This window comes from Bos indicus, chromosome 13, assembly GCF_029378745.1.
Source record: "Bos indicus isolate NIAB-ARS_2022 breed Sahiwal x Tharparkar chromosome 13, NIAB-ARS_B.indTharparkar_mat_pri_1.0, whole genome shotgun sequence".
Taxonomy (NCBI): Eukaryota; Metazoa; Chordata; class Mammalia; order Artiodactyla; family Bovidae; genus Bos; species Bos indicus.
Genome location: NC_091772.1, coordinates 64997985 through 65016899, shown reverse-complemented (window position 1 = coordinate 65016899; position 18915 = coordinate 64997985). Strand labels below are relative to the sequence as shown.

The 18915-nt window shown below is 39.7% G+C and overlaps 1 protein-coding gene across 3 annotated transcripts in view; it reads right to left on the bottom strand.

Moving 5' to 3' along the window:
- Positions 1–18915, bottom strand: part of PHF20 (PHD finger protein 20) — a 127781-nt gene that overhangs the window by 86588 nt on the left and 22278 nt on the right. For 2 of the 3 annotated variants that reach the window (XM_070801583.1, XM_070801584.1), the window contains exon 3: positions 8903–8935. The exons of the other annotated variant lie outside the window; for it this stretch is intronic. In XM_070801583.1, coding sequence (XP_070657684.1) covers positions 8903–8935 — 33 coding nt within the window. The remainder of the gene's footprint in view (positions 1–8902; positions 8936–18915) is intronic. 3 annotated transcript variants of the gene reach the window in all.

The following is an 18915-nucleotide window of genomic DNA, read 5'->3' as shown; positions in this document are numbered from 1 at the left end:
GACCCTTTGGCAATACACCTTTTAATACTTTTTCATTTTTCAACCATATAAATGTATTGCTCATTCCAAAAATAAGTAAATGATTAAAAATAAAGGAAAACAAATATGCAGTTGTTCTCTTAAACACATCTGTATTGACCAGAATGCTATTCTACACTGAGAAAGTTTAGATTCTACCAATTTGCATTTTCTCCCTACAACTTGGACTTGCCCCATTACCTTCCTTTCTTATATATAACACTCAATACCCTACTGTCCTAACAAGTATGTGCTACCCAAACTAACAGGCCTGCTTCCATTGTGTCCTCTTCAACCCTACACTAGTATCCGCTAAGGCAGTTTACTTGGAGTAAACCAAAACACAATAGGATGCAGATACTGGGCATTCAGTGAACATCCAGGAAATGAATTCCATTCTCCCTATTCTTCCCAAAGGTTGGGTGTCCCATCAATTCTTCAATCCCAAGGCTCGCTGACTCCAGCTACCCACCCCAAGGTCAGTCACTCTCCAGCTTCAGGCCCCAGTCACTTTATGTGGGTATTTCTCACACAGGACTAACAGGGTATGCTTTTAAAAATTCCTAATTGTATTATGCATACATTAATTGCTCAAGAAATATTAATAAAAGGAATAAACAGCACTGAAACTAGTCTCCCTACTCCAATCCAGCTGATACGCAGCTGCCATAAATACACGCTATCTTGACAACAGACTAGCCGACCGTAGGAGCTGGTGAACTGAGTAGTGCACTGGTAGGAGAGAAAAAAGCTTCCCAAAGTCTATCCCTCCCTGTAAAATGGGAAGAAGGATATGCATATGTCAGCTGTATTCCTCTTGATCTCTCAGTCAGCGAGCCTACCACAGATTAGTAAGCCTCCAGAACTCAGTCCTATTCAAAGGCCTTTCTTTACCGGTTTACTATCTTGAGCAATAGTTAGCAAACAGGTCTTTGGACCAACACACAGAATTAATTTTTCATAGAACCAAATTTATTTAATTTATAGAATTTTCCTTTATACTAAGATCAAATTCTTTCTAACTTTTTGGTGCTTAAACATACTTTTCAAATTTAAAAGATGATAACTGTTTTTAATCCTTACTAATATTACGCAGTCGTACAAAGAAAGTTCTCTGTGTACTGATTTTTAAAAATCTCTAAGAAAAGTGGGGGGAAAAAAACAACTCAAGATGCAAAACAGTACTGAATGCACTACCATTCATTTGGGAGAGAGAAGACAGCCAATACATTCGTACCTGTATTTTACAGGGCTATCTCTGGAAGGATGATCAAGCAACCCGATTTGCCTCTTAGGAGGGGAACTAGATAGTTAAGGAACTGGAGAGGAAGTATGAAACTTATTTTATTCAGTGTATATCCTTTTGTTTTGAATGTTGCACCATGAGCATGCATTAAATATAAAAAATATAATTAGATATTTGTTTTAAATGTTCTTATTTGGCAAAATAAGAAGCTGGCACTTCAGGACAACTTCAAATTCTTTTGAATTTGCACTTGGTCAGTGCTTTCTGAAAGTCTGGTAAGTTTGGATCCATAGAATTAACTGCAAAACCCTAGGATAGCAACTCCACTGTACACAGATTATGAAAGACCTCAGGGCCCTTGGCTAAACAAAAGCTACTCCCTTGATCAAAAAACTTCACAGGGCATAGGCAGCTCACTGTCTACAGACTACACAAATCTCTCCAGGTGGATCAAGAATAACCCAGGGGTCAATAAGTCTTCCTAAGGAGAAGGTGGTTCTACTTCTCCAAAGTGTGACAAGGATGTAAGTCACTCATAGTGAATGGGGAAACCCAACTGCAATCCAGAGAAGAGAGAGGCAGTTATCTTAGGGATCAATCCGGTTGAGACCTGGTGGATCACAATTATATAGCTGCCTTGGGGACAGCTCAGATTCATCTGTCAACAAATCTTATTAAGTGACTTTGATCTGGCCAATTTCAGGTCTCAGAACATTATAAAATGGATATGGTTCTGGTTTCTGTCTTTAAGAAGAACCAGACACCAAGTAAGTTTTAAAACTACCAGATGGATAGACATTTTCCCAAGATGGAAATGTAGATGGCCGACAGGCACATGAAACAATGCTCAACATTGCTAACCATCAGGGAAATGCAAACCACCCCACAAGAAGCTATTACTTCACACCAGAATGACCATCATCCAAAAGAACACAAATAACAAATGCTGGCAAGGGTGTGGAGAAAAGGAAGTACACTGCTGGTGAGAATGTAAATTGGCGCAGCCACTGTAGAAGACAGTACAGAGGTTTCTCAAATACTAAAAATGGAACTACCACATGACCCAGCAATTCCACTCCTGGGCATATATCTGGAAAAAAAAAAAAAAAAAAACGAAAACACTAATTCAAAAAGATACATGCACCCCAATGTGCATAGCAGCATTATTTAAAATTGCAAGATATGGACGCAACCTAAGTGTCTATCAACAGATGGATGGAGGGAGTTCCCTGGGAGTCCAGTGGTTATGATTCAGAGCTTTCACTCCTATGGCCCTGGGTTCAATCCCTGATCAGGGAACTAAGATCCTATAAATCGAGAGGTGCAGCCAAAAAAAGAAGAAAGAAAGAAATATTTATTTTTAAAAAACAGATGAATGGGTAAAGAATATGTGTGTTTGTGAGTATATATGTATAATGAAAAACTACTCAGCCATAAAAAAAAAGAATAAAATGTTGCCATTTGCAACAACATGGATACCCTTAGAGAGCATTAATGCTAAGTGAAATAGGTCAGACAGACAAAGACAAACAATGTATGATATTACTTACATGTAGAATCTAAAAAAAGCAACAAAGTAATGAATATACCAAAAAAAGGGCAGACTCACAGACAGAACAAACTAGTGATTATGGGAAGGGCAATGCAGGGATGGGCAGGTGGGCGGCACAAACCACCGGCTGTAAGACAGGCACAAGGATACAGTGTGCAACACGGGAAACATAATCGCTATTTTATATTACAATAACTGCAAATGGAAAGTAGTAACCTTTAAAAAGTATGTAAAATTTTTTAAAAATTAAAAAAAAAAAAACTACTAGAACCAACAAGGCCCTACTGTATACCACAGAGAACTCTATGCAATATTCCGTGATAACCTATATAAGAAAGGACTCTTAAAAAAAGAATGAATTATGTATATATATAACTGAATCACTTTGCTATATACTAACACAACATTGTAAATCAACTATACTTCAATAATTTTTTTTTAAACTACTAGGTACATGAAACAGCTGATAATCAAGTGTTTCTTACTGACAAAAATCATAATTTTATTTCATTCAATCTAAAAATTGAAACAACCACAAAGGAAGCTGGAAAGCTGAGGCAAGGTTAACAAAAGAGGCAATGTGAATGGAATCTGTATAGACAGAAAAGGGGAGAGAAAATTTCCAACATGTAACTAACAGCCATGATGAAACTCTAATTTCCAGACTAACATTGCAGCTGGGAGTCATATTCCTAATGGAAATAATAGCCAGAAAGGAGGAGACATTGAACACTAAACTGAAAAAAAATTAGCTCTGGGGAGGAGAGAGGGATTGGGAATAGCCAAGAGACTTTTGCTTATAGTTTTAATTTTTACAAGAATTTAATTACCTGTGTAAGCAAAAATAAATACTTTTAAATTAAAAGTTTTAAAAAATATTTAATGGGCAAACAATAGCTTCATGGCTGTTGAATTTATATGCTGCTGGAGAAGGGAATGGCAACCCACTCCAATATTCTTGCCTGGAGAATTCCAGGGACAGAGGAGCCTGGCTGGCTACAGTCCATGCGGTCACAAAGAGTCAGACATGACTGACTGATTAACACTTTCACTCTGGGACATCCACAAAACAGAATATTATGCAGCTGTTAAAAAAAATGAAAACAAACTATGAATTGACAAAGAAAGATTTCCAAGTTTTAGAAGGCAAACTATAAAATTACCTTTTGTTGTTTCAAAGAGGAAAATAAGAATATATACTTGCTTGGCTTGTATTAAATAAAGAAATACTGGTAGGATGGACAGAAATTAATAAAACTGGTTGCCTTTGGGAGTTGAATGAGTATAGGGTAGAAAAAGAAGTGGATGCAATAATTCTCACTGTATACCCTGTCACTGTTCTGACTTTTTGATTCTATTCAATCTCTATCCAATTGATTATCAATTAAAATCCTTTGCATTTCCCAGGCAGACTACCATTATCATATTCAAATTATGATTATACTGTCTCACTTTCAATTCTGATACCTGCCATTTATTTTTCTCATTTATGACATTGACTGGTGTTTCTAAGATGATGTTGAAAACTAGCAGATAGTTGACATCCTTCTCTTTAATGAAAATGTCTCCAGTGTTTCATCATTAAAGATTTCTTATTAATGCCTTTAACCAAGTTCATGAAGTTTTTCTCTATGTCTAACTTACAGAGGGTTCATCAAGAATTAATAAATTTTGAGAATTTTCAGCCTTTGTCTAAGTGATTATATAGGTCTCTGCTTTTATTCTATGGAGATAATGAAATAATACATTTCCTAAGTTTAAGTTATCATTACCCTGCTTAAAAAAAAAAGTCATATTTGATTGTGTGAATCGTTCATTTAATAAATATCTCTTTGGTCTTTTTAGCATTTTATTGACTAGTTTCGTGTCTCTTTTATAAGCAGAATTTGCCCAAGTTTTCTCGTATTATGCCATTCCTGCCCAGTTTCATTCAGGCTACACTAACCCCATAGAATGGACTAGAAAGCCTTATTTCATTTTCTGTGAAACTGCCTACTCTGGTGTGTTTTCATAAGATAGTTATTAATCTACCTTTTCCATTATTTTTATGTTACTAAGCTGGTCAAGTTTTCTTGAGTTTATTTTGCCTGTTTAGGCAAATAAGAGTTTGATCATCAGATACAATTCAGATGTTCAAAATCAGCAGTTTTCCTTTGAAGAAAAGAGCTGAAGAGTCAATAAAAACATTTCAACCTAAAGCTACAAACAGTATTTTTACATGACCAATACAAGCACTAGATTGCTAAGCAGTTTATAGGGCAGAAACTATGCCCTATAGGGTCCATTATTCAAACATGCCTTCATTTGGATTCTAGACAATCTAATAGGTCCTGAAGACACAAAACAAATAACCAAACACCAGGGCTTCCAGGATGGCAAGGGCCCAAAGAGAAGTTTGGTGGGCTCCTTGGAATCCCCCACTCCTCTGCCCAACTACCGAGACCAAAAACACTCTTGATTTGTGGAGAGAAACAAGCAAAGGAGGATAACTCTAGAATTACCTGGCCTGCCTATGCTCCAATAACCAGAGCTAGATGGAAGAGAGGCACTGTCTCTCTGGGGAAAGCCTGGGCTAGACAGTCTGAGTTTCTGCCCACTCTCCCCTATCTCCCTCTAACACACCTAAACAGACCCTTCTCTTTCCAAAGTACATTTCCTACCACTCACCTTCTAATCTCTTCATTTAGCTTAATCTGCTTCCTCTGTTCACCTTCCCCAGAAGCAGCAACAGAGTCCACTCTATAGGAGTCCACTGTAAACTTTTTCATCAGGTATTGGAGGGGTCGGGAAAGAGACTTTAGAGAAGAAGACTTAGCACTTGGGGTGAACCTTAAAAGATGAAGAGAGCTGTTTGCTAAGTGTATAAATTTCTTCCAGAGTGTTATATTTTAGGCATTCAATAAATGTTCATCAAATGTACTTATAAAAAAAGGTTTGATTATGAATACCTAGAGTCACAAACGGAGAAGGCAATGGCACCCTACTCCAGTACTCTTGCCTGGAAAATCCCATGGACAGAGGAGCCTGGAAGGATGCAGTCCATGGGGTCGCTGAGGGTCGGACACGACTGAGCGACTTCAATTTCACTTTTCACTTTCATGCAATGGAGAAGAAAATGGCAACCCACTCCAGTGTTCTTGCCTGGAGAATCCCAGGGACGGGGGAGCCTGGTGGGCTGCCGTCTATGGGGTCATACAGAGTCGGACATGACTGAAGCGACTTAGCAGCAGCAGCAGCAGCAGCAGAGTCACAAAACAGCAACAGGAATATATACACAGACCACAATGAATTACCAAAACAAACCAAGAATATCCATGCTGTAGATATCAAAGAGATAAACATATCCCAGTACAGAAACTGTCAAATTGGAGGAGATATACGCACAGGTGCTGTGGTCATTATGACTCAATTACCAAAAAGCTTTTTTCTGAAGGCCAAAAATTATTAAAAACTCATCTGTCTAAAACTCAATTTGGGGGAACACCCTAGTGGTCTAGTGGTTAGGATTAGGTGCTTTCACTGCCAGGGCCCGGGTTCAATCCCTGGTCAGGAAACTAAGATCCACCAAGCTGTGTGGCACAGTCAAAATAAATAAAATTAAATTAAACTTGGAAAAGTCATATAACCTAAACTTCACAGTAACTTAGGTTACTATGGTGACCTTAAGCAAATGGTAAAACTGGTCACTAAAACAAGAAGCCACAGAAGGCCAGTGTAGCCAATCAAATGTAAAGAGACAAGGAGAGGGACAAAAATTAGAGAAAGAGAAATTCATCAATTCCTCTGACATTTTCTGAGTACCCACTCTGGGCCAGGAAGTGTGCCAGGGTTTGGAAATACAGAGCCAAATCTATAAAAACCTGTGATCACAACAGCTTACAGAGGAAGAAAGACAATGTTACAAGGCACACTGCGCCTTTGATTTCCTCAGACATACACATACCTCCCACACCAGGTCTGTTCACTTCACCTGAATCACTTCCCCTGTCTACTCTTCCCAGGCAACAGCCTTACGCCCTGCAGCCTCAGAGTCTCTGAATATATATATCTCGAGTAGCCCCCATCTCTTTCCAATCTGTGTCAGTTTCCTCTTTCTTCCTTCATAAATAACATTCACCCCAATCTGCAATTACTTCATTTGTTTCTCTGCCGACTTGCTTACGTTCACGGCCTGCTTTCTAGGAGATTACAGACACCCCTAAAGACATCTATCTCTCATTCACTACAGTATCCTCAGGAGGAATAAATGTGTATTTCTATATAGACAAATAATTGTAATTAAGTATCACAGGTGCAACTAAGGAAGATTGTTTAAAGTAGAATAAGGTACTGAAGAGCAAAAGGCTAGTTCTAGGGGGGAGAGGAAGGAGGGCAAGGAAGAAGGGGTCAAAACAACTAGTGAAAATGAGACACATGACTCAATTCTGAAAGATGAATCAGCATTTTCCAGGTGATCAAGAAGGCAGTAAGGCTGAAAGTCTTCCTGGGAGAAGGTGTAAAATAAGTAAATCAGCACAGGTACAGAAGAGAAGCACAAAAGAAGGTAAGGATGTACAGAAACTGAAGGTGAGAAAAGAAACAGCAACCCTGTGTAGAGAACTATGCAGGAACCCCATGGATTCCACCCCTATTGTACAGATGGGCAGCCGGGCCTGAAATGATTGTTGCCTGATAGCAATCCATGGACCCCCGGGTGTTCATGAACACAGTGCTGGTGGTCCACGAGGTCTCCTTGAGGAATGTTTTATTGTGCTTTTCCACAAATCTGTACCATTTTTATTAGAGCTTCCCAGCTGAGATGCCACAAACGAGCAGTAACATGAAAAAGGTTGAGATGTACTGATCCAGATGACTCCCATATAATCAAGTACTACTAAGGAATTTTAGTGTGTGTGTTTGCAATTAACCTGGCATTGTATGATCCCTCTCAAAAGGTAGATATAGTGGTTTTAAAATATGTCTGCAAATTTTACATTCCTTCCCTCAAAAGGTGGAGCCTAATTATCCTCCCATTGAATGTGGCCTCATTTCTAACAAATAGCATATGGCAGCAGTAATGGTGTAGAACTTCAAGTCTGGGTCCTAAAACTGCGGCAATTCTACTTCTGGGTAAATATACCCTGAAGAATTGAAAGCAGAGACTCAAACAGATATCTGTACTGACGTTCATAGCAGCGTTCCCCTTAATAGTCAAAAAATGGAAGCATCAACAGAAGAATGGATAAACAAGATGTGGTATGTCCACACAGTGGACTATCACTCAGTCTTAATGCTGATATATATCCTAAAACACAGGTGAACCTTGACAACACTGTTGTTGTTCAGTTCCCCAGTCATGTCCAACTTGTTATAAGCCCATGGACTGCAGCATGCCAGGCAATCACAAGAGGACAAACTGCAAGATCTAGAGTAGTCACACTCATAAAAACAGAGTTGGATGGTGGTTTCTAGGGGCTGGTGAAGGAAGAGGATGAAGAGTTACTTTTTAATCTGTATAGAGTTTCCATTTGGGAAGATGAAAAAGTTCTGATAACATAGAGAATATAGCCAATATTTTATAATAACTATAAATGGACCATAACCTTTACAAATTGTGAGTCACTATATTGTACTCCTGTAACATATAAAAAATTGTACATGATTACACTTAAATAAATGTATTTACATTTTAAATAAATAAGTAATTGTGGAGATGGATGGTGGTGATGGTTGCACAACAACATGAATGTACTTAATGTGCTGCTGCTGCTAAGTCGCTTCAGTCGTGTCCGACTGTGCGACCCCACAGACGGCAGCCCACCAGGCTCCTCCGTCCCTGGGATTCTCCAGGCAAGAATACTGGAGTGGGTTGCCATTTCCTTCTCCAACTTAATGTACTAGACATTTTAAAATGGTTTAAAATGATAAATTTTATGTGTATCATTTTAACACACACACAGCACTGCCACTTCTTAGGTTCCCCTTTCTGGGAGAAGCCAGGTGCCACATCATGAGAACATTTTAGATGCCCTATGGAGAGGTTCACACATAGCCACAAGTCTCCCACAAGCAATCAGCACCAACTTAGGACAAACATAAGATCTCACCCAGAGGCTGCTCCTGAATTCTTGATCCACACACTGAAAGAATAATGGTAGTGTTGTTTTAGGCCACTAAATTTTGAGAAGATTTGTCAATAAATAACTAACATAGAAGTATTTTGCCCCAATGCTACTAAAAGTGAGATCCATAGATAGTATATAGGTTGGAGGCACCAGTCCTCATGTTTTTTGCATTTGAGCCACACTGCTCTAAACCACCAGAAAACTCAACCTACCCTGGGGCTCCAAGGAAAGGAGAGGAGAGGACAGTTGCAAAGTGAAACCCATACCAAATGAGAGGGACTAACTCTAGCTGCACAACCAGAAAGGCAGAGAACAGCCCAGGTCTAACACAGAAATACAACCCTGGCTTTTGTACACAGTATATGACCTCAAGTCCCAGGAAGGCTTAATGCTGAGAGTCTTGGCTGCTTCTGAGTAAAACTAAGCTGCACACTGTGCACATGCTTAAATTAGAGCTAGACAGCGCCTGGCAGAAATCTGTCTGGTCCCCCCACATACACACCAAAAATACAAACTGAAGAACTGCTGCAGAGGGAAAAGAGGAACCAAAAGGGATAACAATTTCCCTCTGATTTCCTACTCCCACTACTAGTCAGCATTTCCTCACATGGCTATTCATAATCAATGTGAGCAGTTTCCTCTAGGGGCTATATACAGCCTCTACATGTATCTCACAGGATTTTTACCACCATCCCATGAGGACTTATGGAATTGTTAGGATCACTGCACCTGTCTTACATGTGTGGGAATGGAAGCTCAAAGAGAGTGACTAGGTAGAGGTGTAACAGAGATCACTGTCCAAATCACCTCACTAAACCCAGTGAAGAGACTTCTGCTCTTAATTTGACTTCACATACAAATATCCTTGTACTAACATAGGTCCACAGAGGTGTCTTTTGTGTTACCTACCTAATGGCCTACCTGGTGGTAGCTGATAATTTGCCTGAACTTTGCCCCAGGGGTTGGGCAGGCTGCTTCCAGATTCTTCCTCGTATAAACAGCCTTTCTGCAAACATACAATAATCATTTACTTCAAGAATCAGAGTATGCCACTCTATTCCTGGCTCAGGGCACAAACCAGAAGCAAATGATTCTTATGCACAAAAGTAACATTCTAAGCCATCTCCACCCTTTGTGGAGAGGAGACGGGGATGGAAATCATATTCAGGGTAAAACAAAGAGCTGACTATTAAACTACAGAAAAACTGTACTATTTTGGATGTCTTCTCTCTTTCTCTATCCCTTCACCACTTTCATTCTTCAACATCTGACACATCTAACTCTGAAAATGTCTTGAATTCATCTCTCCTCTCTATGCTGATCCTTTCCCACAATTGAACAGTCAGCTCTTATTGCTGTTTTTCAGTTGTGTCTGACTCTGCGACCCCTAGACCACAGCATACCAGGCTTCCCTGTCCTTCACCATCTCCCGGAGTTTGCTCAAATTCATATCCATTTGTTGATGATGCCATCCAACCATCTCATCCTCTGTCGCCTCCTTCTCCTGCCCTCAATTTGACCCAGGACTGGGGTCTTTTCCAATGAGTCAGCTCTTTCCATCAGGTAGCCAAAGTATTGGAGCTTCACCTTCAGCATCAGTCCTTTCAATGAATGATTATTCAGGGTTGGTTTCCTTTAGGATTGACTGGTTTGATCTCCTTGCTGTTCAAGGGACTCTCAAGAGACATCTCAGCACCACAGTTCGAAAGCATCAATCTTCGGCACTCAGCCTTCTTTATGGTCCAACTCTCACATCCATACATGACTAATGGAGAAACTATAATTTTGACTAGATGGATCTTTGTTGGCAAAGTCATGTCTCTGCTTTTTAATATGCTGTCTAGGTATGTCATAGCTTTCCTTCCAAGGAGCACATGTCTTTTAATTTCATGGCTGCAGTGACTGTCTGCTTGTTTTTGAAGCCCAAGAAAATAAAGTCTGTCACTATTTCCATTTTTCCCCACCTATTTGCTATAAAATGACGGGACCGGATGCCATGATCTTAGTTTTCTGTTCTAAGCCAGCTTCTCCAGTATGCCTAAGTAACTCCTACACTCTTCTATCAGTCCTGGCAAAGGGCCAGATATAGAGACACTCAATAAATGTTTTGTGGGTGAATAAACACCACCACTTTTCTGCTCCTATAAGGGACTGGACCATGTCTCTCTCCTGATTAAAATCTTGCCCAAACTCCCACCACTCCTGATCTATCCCTCTCCAGACTCTGAGAACATACCACGTTCTGTGAACACTCAATACTTCTGCTCACATTGTGCCTTCTGGCTGCTCTCATACTTCACTCACATTCTGGAAATCTTATCCTTTAATCTCACTTCCTTGCAAATACCCTTAACTTCCTGGCCCCTCTTGTCCTACATCACACCTGCCTGGATAAACCCCAACTGTAGGACAACCCACTCCGGTATTCTTGCCTGGAAAATCCCATGGACAGAGGAGCCTGGTGGGCTAGTAGTCCCCGTGGTCGCAAAGAGTTGGACACGACTGAAGAGAGTTAGCACACAGGCATGTAGGTCCATCAGATTCTCCACATTTTCCACTCCTGCACCCAGGCAGCTGAATGTTAGAGAATACACACATGCTGATGGGTCTCACTTTAAATGCACAGCCACAGAAAGTAGTTCCTCTAGGAGTGAGGGGACTCTGTGACTGGATATGGGAAAAAAAGGTCTTCTAAGAAGCCCAGAATGTCTCTATCTTAATCTGGGTGGTTACACAGGTATATACATGAATAAACGTTCATCAGAATACACAGTTAAGGGGCATCCCTGGTAGTCTAGTGGCTAAGAATCCGTCTGCCGATGGAGGGGACACAGGTTGGAACTCTGGTCTGGGAAGATTCCACATGTTGAGGAGCAAGTGAGCCCGTGCACCACAACTACTGAGACTGTGCTCTAGAAGCCGGGAGCCACAACTACTGAGCCCCTGAGCTGCAATTACTGAAGCCTGCGCCCTAGAGCCTGCTCCACAAGAGAAGCCACCCCAACAAGCTTCTCCACAAGAGAAGCCTGAGCACTGCAACTAGAAAAAGCCAGCTCGGCAACAAAGACCCCATTTTAGCCTAAATAAATAAATAAAATTTAGGGGAAAAAGAAACATAAAGCAAATCCATGTAATGAAAAAATTTTTTTAACTTTAACAAATATAGTACCCTGGTGCAGGATGTTGACAATGGGGAAGACTGTAGGTGTAAGGGCAAGAGACAGGGACTCTCTATACTTTCTGCTCAGTTTTGCTATGAACCTAAAACTGTTCTAAAAAATAAAAAAAATTTTAATCCCCCATACTCACTGCCAACTCTCAAATTTCTACCTCTAACCCAGGGCTCACATCTAGATGCCTGACTTTTATTCAACCATCTGCTCAACATCTCCATTTGGTGATGAAAAAGGAATCCCATATTTTAAATGTCTAAAATCAAACAGCTGGTTTTCCCCATTTCAGCAAATATTCTATCAATACTTTGACCAAAAGTTCTTGGAGTCTTCCTTGATTCTCCTCTGTCTCTCAAAACATCATCAGCAAATCTATTGGCTATACCTTTGAAAAATACCCAGACTCGGATCCCTTCTCATCATCTCCACCAATGCTTTTTAGTTCAAGCAACTATCACCTTAAATTCGACTGCTGCAAAAGACTCCTAGGGCTCTCCCTATTTCTCCCCGTGCCTGCCTACTTTTACAGGCATATTACACACAATAACCACAGCCACTTTTAATAACTGAAATCAGATAATGTCACTTTACTGTTTAAAATCTTTCGATGACTTCCTATTACACTTACAATCAAGTCCAAAACCCCTCCTCGGGCCTATCCAGCCCTGCTGACAGCTGTGGGCTCATCTTCTACCTCTGGCCCCCTTACTCTTTATTCTCCACCGACTGCCTGAACATGCCCAGTATGCTGTGCCTTGGCTGCCTCCACCTGGAACCCTCTTCCCCTGGATATCCCTCACTCTCTTCAGATTTATGCTCAAATGCTTCCTTGTCAGACAGATGTTCCCTGAACATTCTCTACATTGAAAAGCTCCCATCATAGACATACCGCGTCACTCTCTGTCCACTTACCAATACTTATTCCTCTTCATTTATCATCACCTAGTCTTCATGGAATCGATCTGTTTATTTATGGTCTATCTACCTCCACTGGAAGGTCAATTCCTGAAGATCAGGGTCTATGTCTAGCCTAATCATCACTCTTCTCCAGCATCTAGCACTGTATAAATGATTTGGCATCAGTCATCTTTTGGAACTCTTCTAAAATTCCTACACACAAAATTAATTGTTGTTTCCCAGGGATTTGTACATGAACTCTGTACAGAGTAAATGTCACCCCATAATATAATTAATTTCAGGAACTTGACTCTATATCCTAGGTACAGAACACAGAATGGGGAATCAAAGCCACACCTTGTCAAGCTCAGAAGCCAGACTATCTGGATTCAAATCCCAAATCCATTACTTATCAGTTACGCAACTTCGGGCAACGTACTCAATTGCTGTGCCTCTGTTTCCTCACGTATAAAATGGTAATAATAAAAGTATACACTTCATTGTATTGTGAGGATTAAATAGGGTATAGGATTAGGGTTAGGGTTTAGACTTGTGCCTAACAGAGTAAGTCACTCATTAAATATGAAATATTAGCAAAGATATAAGGATGACAGGACACAATTAACAATCCTTGGCCAGCAATGCTACAGCCAAAGCCAAATACTTCACTGGCCTTAAACTTCTTGAGGGCCCTACTAGCTGAAGGGAATAATTTCTCTTTATTCCATACTGCCTAGTATAATGCCTCAATACACATATGTGGAAAGCTCAGAAATGAGGTAACTTTTTAAAAAAAAGATGACACAAGAAGTGAAGAGGTATGAACCAGGAACCCACACTTGATCAGTGCAAATAATCCTAATGAAAAAGAAATAGAAAAGAAAGAGAGCTAAGGACATTATGGAACTCAGATTCTGAAATCCTTTGTACAAGAAATGGAAGGAGACCATGATCAACTTAAATGGAAACAAGGTGGTGGAAATATGCCAAAGAGTCAGGAAAGCAACAGACAGAGGAGCTTTTTTCACTGTGTTCAGAGTAAGAACAGGGAAGGCCAAGCCTACTGTTCAGGACAGATGGTGTGCTCCCACCAGATGACAGGAAGAAGGCAGACGGCAACAGAAAAAGCAGTTTCCATTCTATCCACCAAGCATCATTACTAGGAAACTGCAGCCTCTCATACATTAGACAGTCAGCTTATCGATGCAACGGCGGAAGTAAGAGGGCAGGCAGGATTACTCCATCTACAGAGCAGAAGATGGATATGTGGCAAGTTCACCCAACAGTGGTAGGTCTAAAATTAAAATGCAGATTCTTATCAATATTCTATAGTCTGTTTGGTGAGATAAACTGCTTTGAGAACTAATGATCTCCCTGGAAAATCTAAATCTGTATTTTATAAATGCCTGTCTCTGAGAAAACAGGCTTCCCTGATAGCTCAGTTGGTAAAGAATCTGCCTGCAATGCAGGAGACCCAAGTTGGATTCCTGGGTCGGGAAGATCTGCTGGAGAAGGGATAGGCTACCCACTCCAGTATTCTTGGGCTTCCCTTGTGGCTCAGCTGGTAAAGAATCTGCCTGCAATGTGGGAGACCTGGGTTCCATCCCTGGGTTGGGAAGATCCCCTGGAGAAGGGGAAAGGCTATCCACTCCAGTATTCTGGCCTGGAGAATTCCACGGACTGGATAGTCCATGGGGTCACAAAGAGTCGGACACAACTGAGCAACTTTAACTTTCACGGAGAAAACAGAAATCCTATTTCTGAGGGAATTCCCTGGCAGTTCAGTGGTTAGGACTCTGCACTTTCAATGACAAGGGCCCAAGTTCAATCCCTGGTCAGGGAACTAAGATCCCACTAACTGCACAGCATGCCCCCCTGCCAAAAAAGGGGGGAAAAATCCTAATTCCATGATTTTGGGGGGATCTTGTAAATTAAAAAGCTGGGTTGGGTGTTTAATAAATTCTGGAAAGGTACACAAAACACTGTCATCAAACAAAACTGGGTCAGGAGGTCTCAGATTCAGCAGTGATTAACTTCCAACCCTGGGTAAGTCATTCTCTCTCTGAGCTTCAATTCCCAATGGACTTGCTTTGGGGGAGTATAAATGAGATGGCCCATGTAAAGCAAATAGCATCAGACCCAATACACAGAAAATCTTTGATAAACGTTCGCTGTCATTGTTACTGTTACTAGTTTAACAAAAACAGAAAATGTACAGTTAACAAAGGTGAGAAAAGGTGAGTTTACAAAGGTGAACCCTTAAACAGGGTTCTGTTTAAGCAATACAGACAAAATTAATCAATACAGACCTTTTATAAAAGCATTAATCCAGAAAGACCACTGGAAGTCACATTTTTGTCTCCATTACACTTCTGTCATGTGTTTTGAAAAGTAACTCTTCTCATCCCCCCCGCTATTATTTTTTTCTTTTTTTGCAACTAGTAGCCAATCTAGGAAATAGGGAAGCACACACAGAAAAAAATATCACCAGAGAAAGGAATCACCTGGGAGATATGGTCAAGCTTTGGAGTCAGATCAACAGGGTTTCAAATCCCAGCTCTACCACTCACCAGCTCTGAAATTTGGGACAAAGGACTTTTGCCTCTGTGAGCCTCAGTTTCTTCCCTCATTTATAAAGTTGAAACAATAAGGAACCTCATAGCTTGCTGAGAAATCTTAATGGAGACGCTGCACATGGAGAGCCTGGCAGTCAGTCCTTTACCTAGCTGCTATCTAATTCTATAAGACTAAAACACATTTTCTCAAGGGGATCCTCATACACTGTTGGTGGAAATGCAAATTAGTACAGCCACTGCGGAAAACAGTATAGAGGCTTGTCAAAAAACTAAAAAGAGAGCTACAATATGATCCAATAATCCCATTCCAGGGTAGGATTGGAAAAATATTCAGAAAAAACAAAAACTTTAATTCAAAAAGATACACGCACCTCAGTGTTCCCACACCAGCACTACTTATTAAGACAATACCAAGACATGGAAACAATGAAAATGCCCATCAACAATTGGCTTAAGAAGGTGTGGCATAAAAAAAAAAAAAAAAAGAAGGTGTGGCATAAACATATATAATGGAATATTACTTAGCCATTAAAAGGAATGAAATATGATATTTGCAGTGATACGGATGGACCTAAAGAATATTATGCTTAGTAACGTAAAACAGAGAAAGACAAATACTATACACTATATGTGGAATATAAAAAACAATATAAATGAATCTATAAGTGAAATAGAAACAGACTCACAAATGTAGAAAACTTATGGTTACCAAACAGAAGGGAGGGGACAAACTAGGTGTACGGGATTAAAAGAAACAAACTACTGTACATAAAACAGATAAGCCACAGGATTTACTGTTTAGGACAATGAACTTTTGTATCTTGTCACAACCTATAATGGAATATAATTAAAAAAAACTGAATCACTATTGTGAACAAACCATGCTACAATTGAAAAAACTTTTTTTCTCTCAAGCTTAAGATGTAAGCAATCAAAACAACCTAGGAAAATGTTTTCCTAAAATCATCTGAAACTCAGCTCACAAATTTTATTGAGCATCTATTATATGCCAGGTTCAATTTTGAGGCAATGGAAATATATTAGAGAACAGAACAGATAGCCCACCTGTGGGTGCCTTGAAAATACACGCTTCACATCCTTAGCAAGTGCTAATAACTGACCCCAGCTATAGCAGCTTGACACTCATCACCACCTCCGTTCCATCGCCACACTTCCCTGGGGCTGTCCCCAGCCAATGGCTGAGTGAGCAGGGATATATGGAGACGAGACTCTTTCGACAGCACCTCTGGCTTGAGGATTCAGCATCTCCGTTGCCAAAACCTTCTGAGTACTGTACGGCATTCTAGGACTTCCTATCATCTTCCTTTCTCCTTTCCAGGGATCAGACTCACAAGACAGTCCATAGCTCTCTCAGTCTCTTCACCTCACTCCCCATTTCTCCCACTTACAGTTTCCAAATAAATCAACTGCACTGTTTCTCAGAAACCAGTCCTAACACCCTATTCCTTACTGAGTTAGCATTCTAGTGAGGAAGACAGTAAACAAAATAATCAAATCAAATAAGTATAGACTAGCAAAGGTGTAGCACGAGAGAAGTCTTTGAAGTACTCTGTTTCCTGTTAGTTCTGATGCTTACAAGAATCCATACATGAGTTAAAACTCATAGGCATATACACCAAAAAAAGGGAAATTTTATTGTATGCACATAAAACATTTTTAATGTAAAAATATAATTATACTGTAAGAGTATTGAGAAGGAACTCATATTATTTAATTTAGAGTCCTATTTAATTTGTAATAAATTAAATATACTTTATCCTGGGGGGAAGGGTACATAATTTTTTTTATATATTTATTTGGCCATGCCAGGTCTTAGTTGTAACATGTGAGCTCTTGGTTGTGGCATATGGGATCTAATTCCCTGACCAGGGAACGCACCTGGGCCCTCTGCATTGGGAGCTCAGAATCTTAACCACTGGACCACCAGGAAAGTCCCCATAATTTTTTTAAATGTCAGGAAAATCTTAAATTTCACTCAGATTTTTTTAATACCAGTATTGTAACTTTGAAACTATTTTGTGTGTAACACAGAATAAAAGAAATGGGTTAATATATCAGTGTGATTAGAAACAAAGACTTTTAATAAAAAAAGGCAAAATTTTAAAAATTACAAAATGTTCCATTTAAATTAGAAATATAAAAATGAACTCACAGGGACTTCCCTGGTGGTCCAGTGGTTAAGACTCTGTGCTCCCAATGCAGGGGGCATGGGTTTGACTGGTCTGGGAACCAAGATTCCGCATGCCACGTGGTGTGGCCAAAAAATAAAAATGAACTCATAATGTTTCAAAACAACTATTTCTTAGCTCCAACCACTAAAAAAAGTCTTAAAAGCAATGACATTCTAGCAGCAATAAACAAACCCAGTGCCCAACTTAGAACTTAAGTTCTAAGTACCACTTCTAACTAAAAGAAACCAGGTCTCCTTGGAGAAATGGACAGGGTCTTGGGAGCAGGACAGGTGAAATAAACCTGGGGCTTCTAGTAATACCAGAAAATAAGGAATACTCAACGACTGACAGGAGTGTGTCAAAAGATCAAAGAAGCTCGTTTAAACAGCCTGTCACCGACCAAGTTTGGGAAAATTTTAGCACAAAAGAAAATAATGAATGTAACCGACTACAACAGTATGCTGAATAATCTCAGTCCTTAGTGATCTTTAAAAAGGAATAAAGAAAAAAAATACTCTTCTTACAAAAGAACATCAGCTGTAACAATAAAACACTGCGTGAGAGAGGTGAAAAAATCACTCTTCTTCCACTGTGGTATAATAACTGATTGAGGTAAGGATTATTGACGGATGCTAAAAATCATTAGGTAAATGGTATAGGGAAACACTTAAGATATATTCCAAAGCACCCCACAAGTTATTTAGTACAGGGAAAAATACAGTTTTAAGATGGTGAGAAAGGGCAGTCATTATTTTATCAAGTGATACACTGGAACAGAGAGTGGGATGACATAGCTTTATGTGTCCCCTGATGGGATGCGATATGAAACACACAGCATTACCATTCAACCATTCTGCAACACGATGTTTAACCTGAAGTCTAAACCTAACTTCTAGTTTACAGGAAATAGAGAATACAAGAAACAAGTTAAACTCGCCATGAGAAAACAATGTGACCAACTCAGAATGTGGAATATTCTACAAAATAAATGTTGCTTAAAAATAATGCCATGAAAGGCAAAGAATAGGGGAGGGAAGAAGGATTATCATGGAATAAAAGTAACTAAAGAGACATAAATCTGAATAGGTTCTGGATGTTAGATATTAGCAATTATTGCTAATTGCTAACTATTACAATTAGTTACATTACAGTAAGTA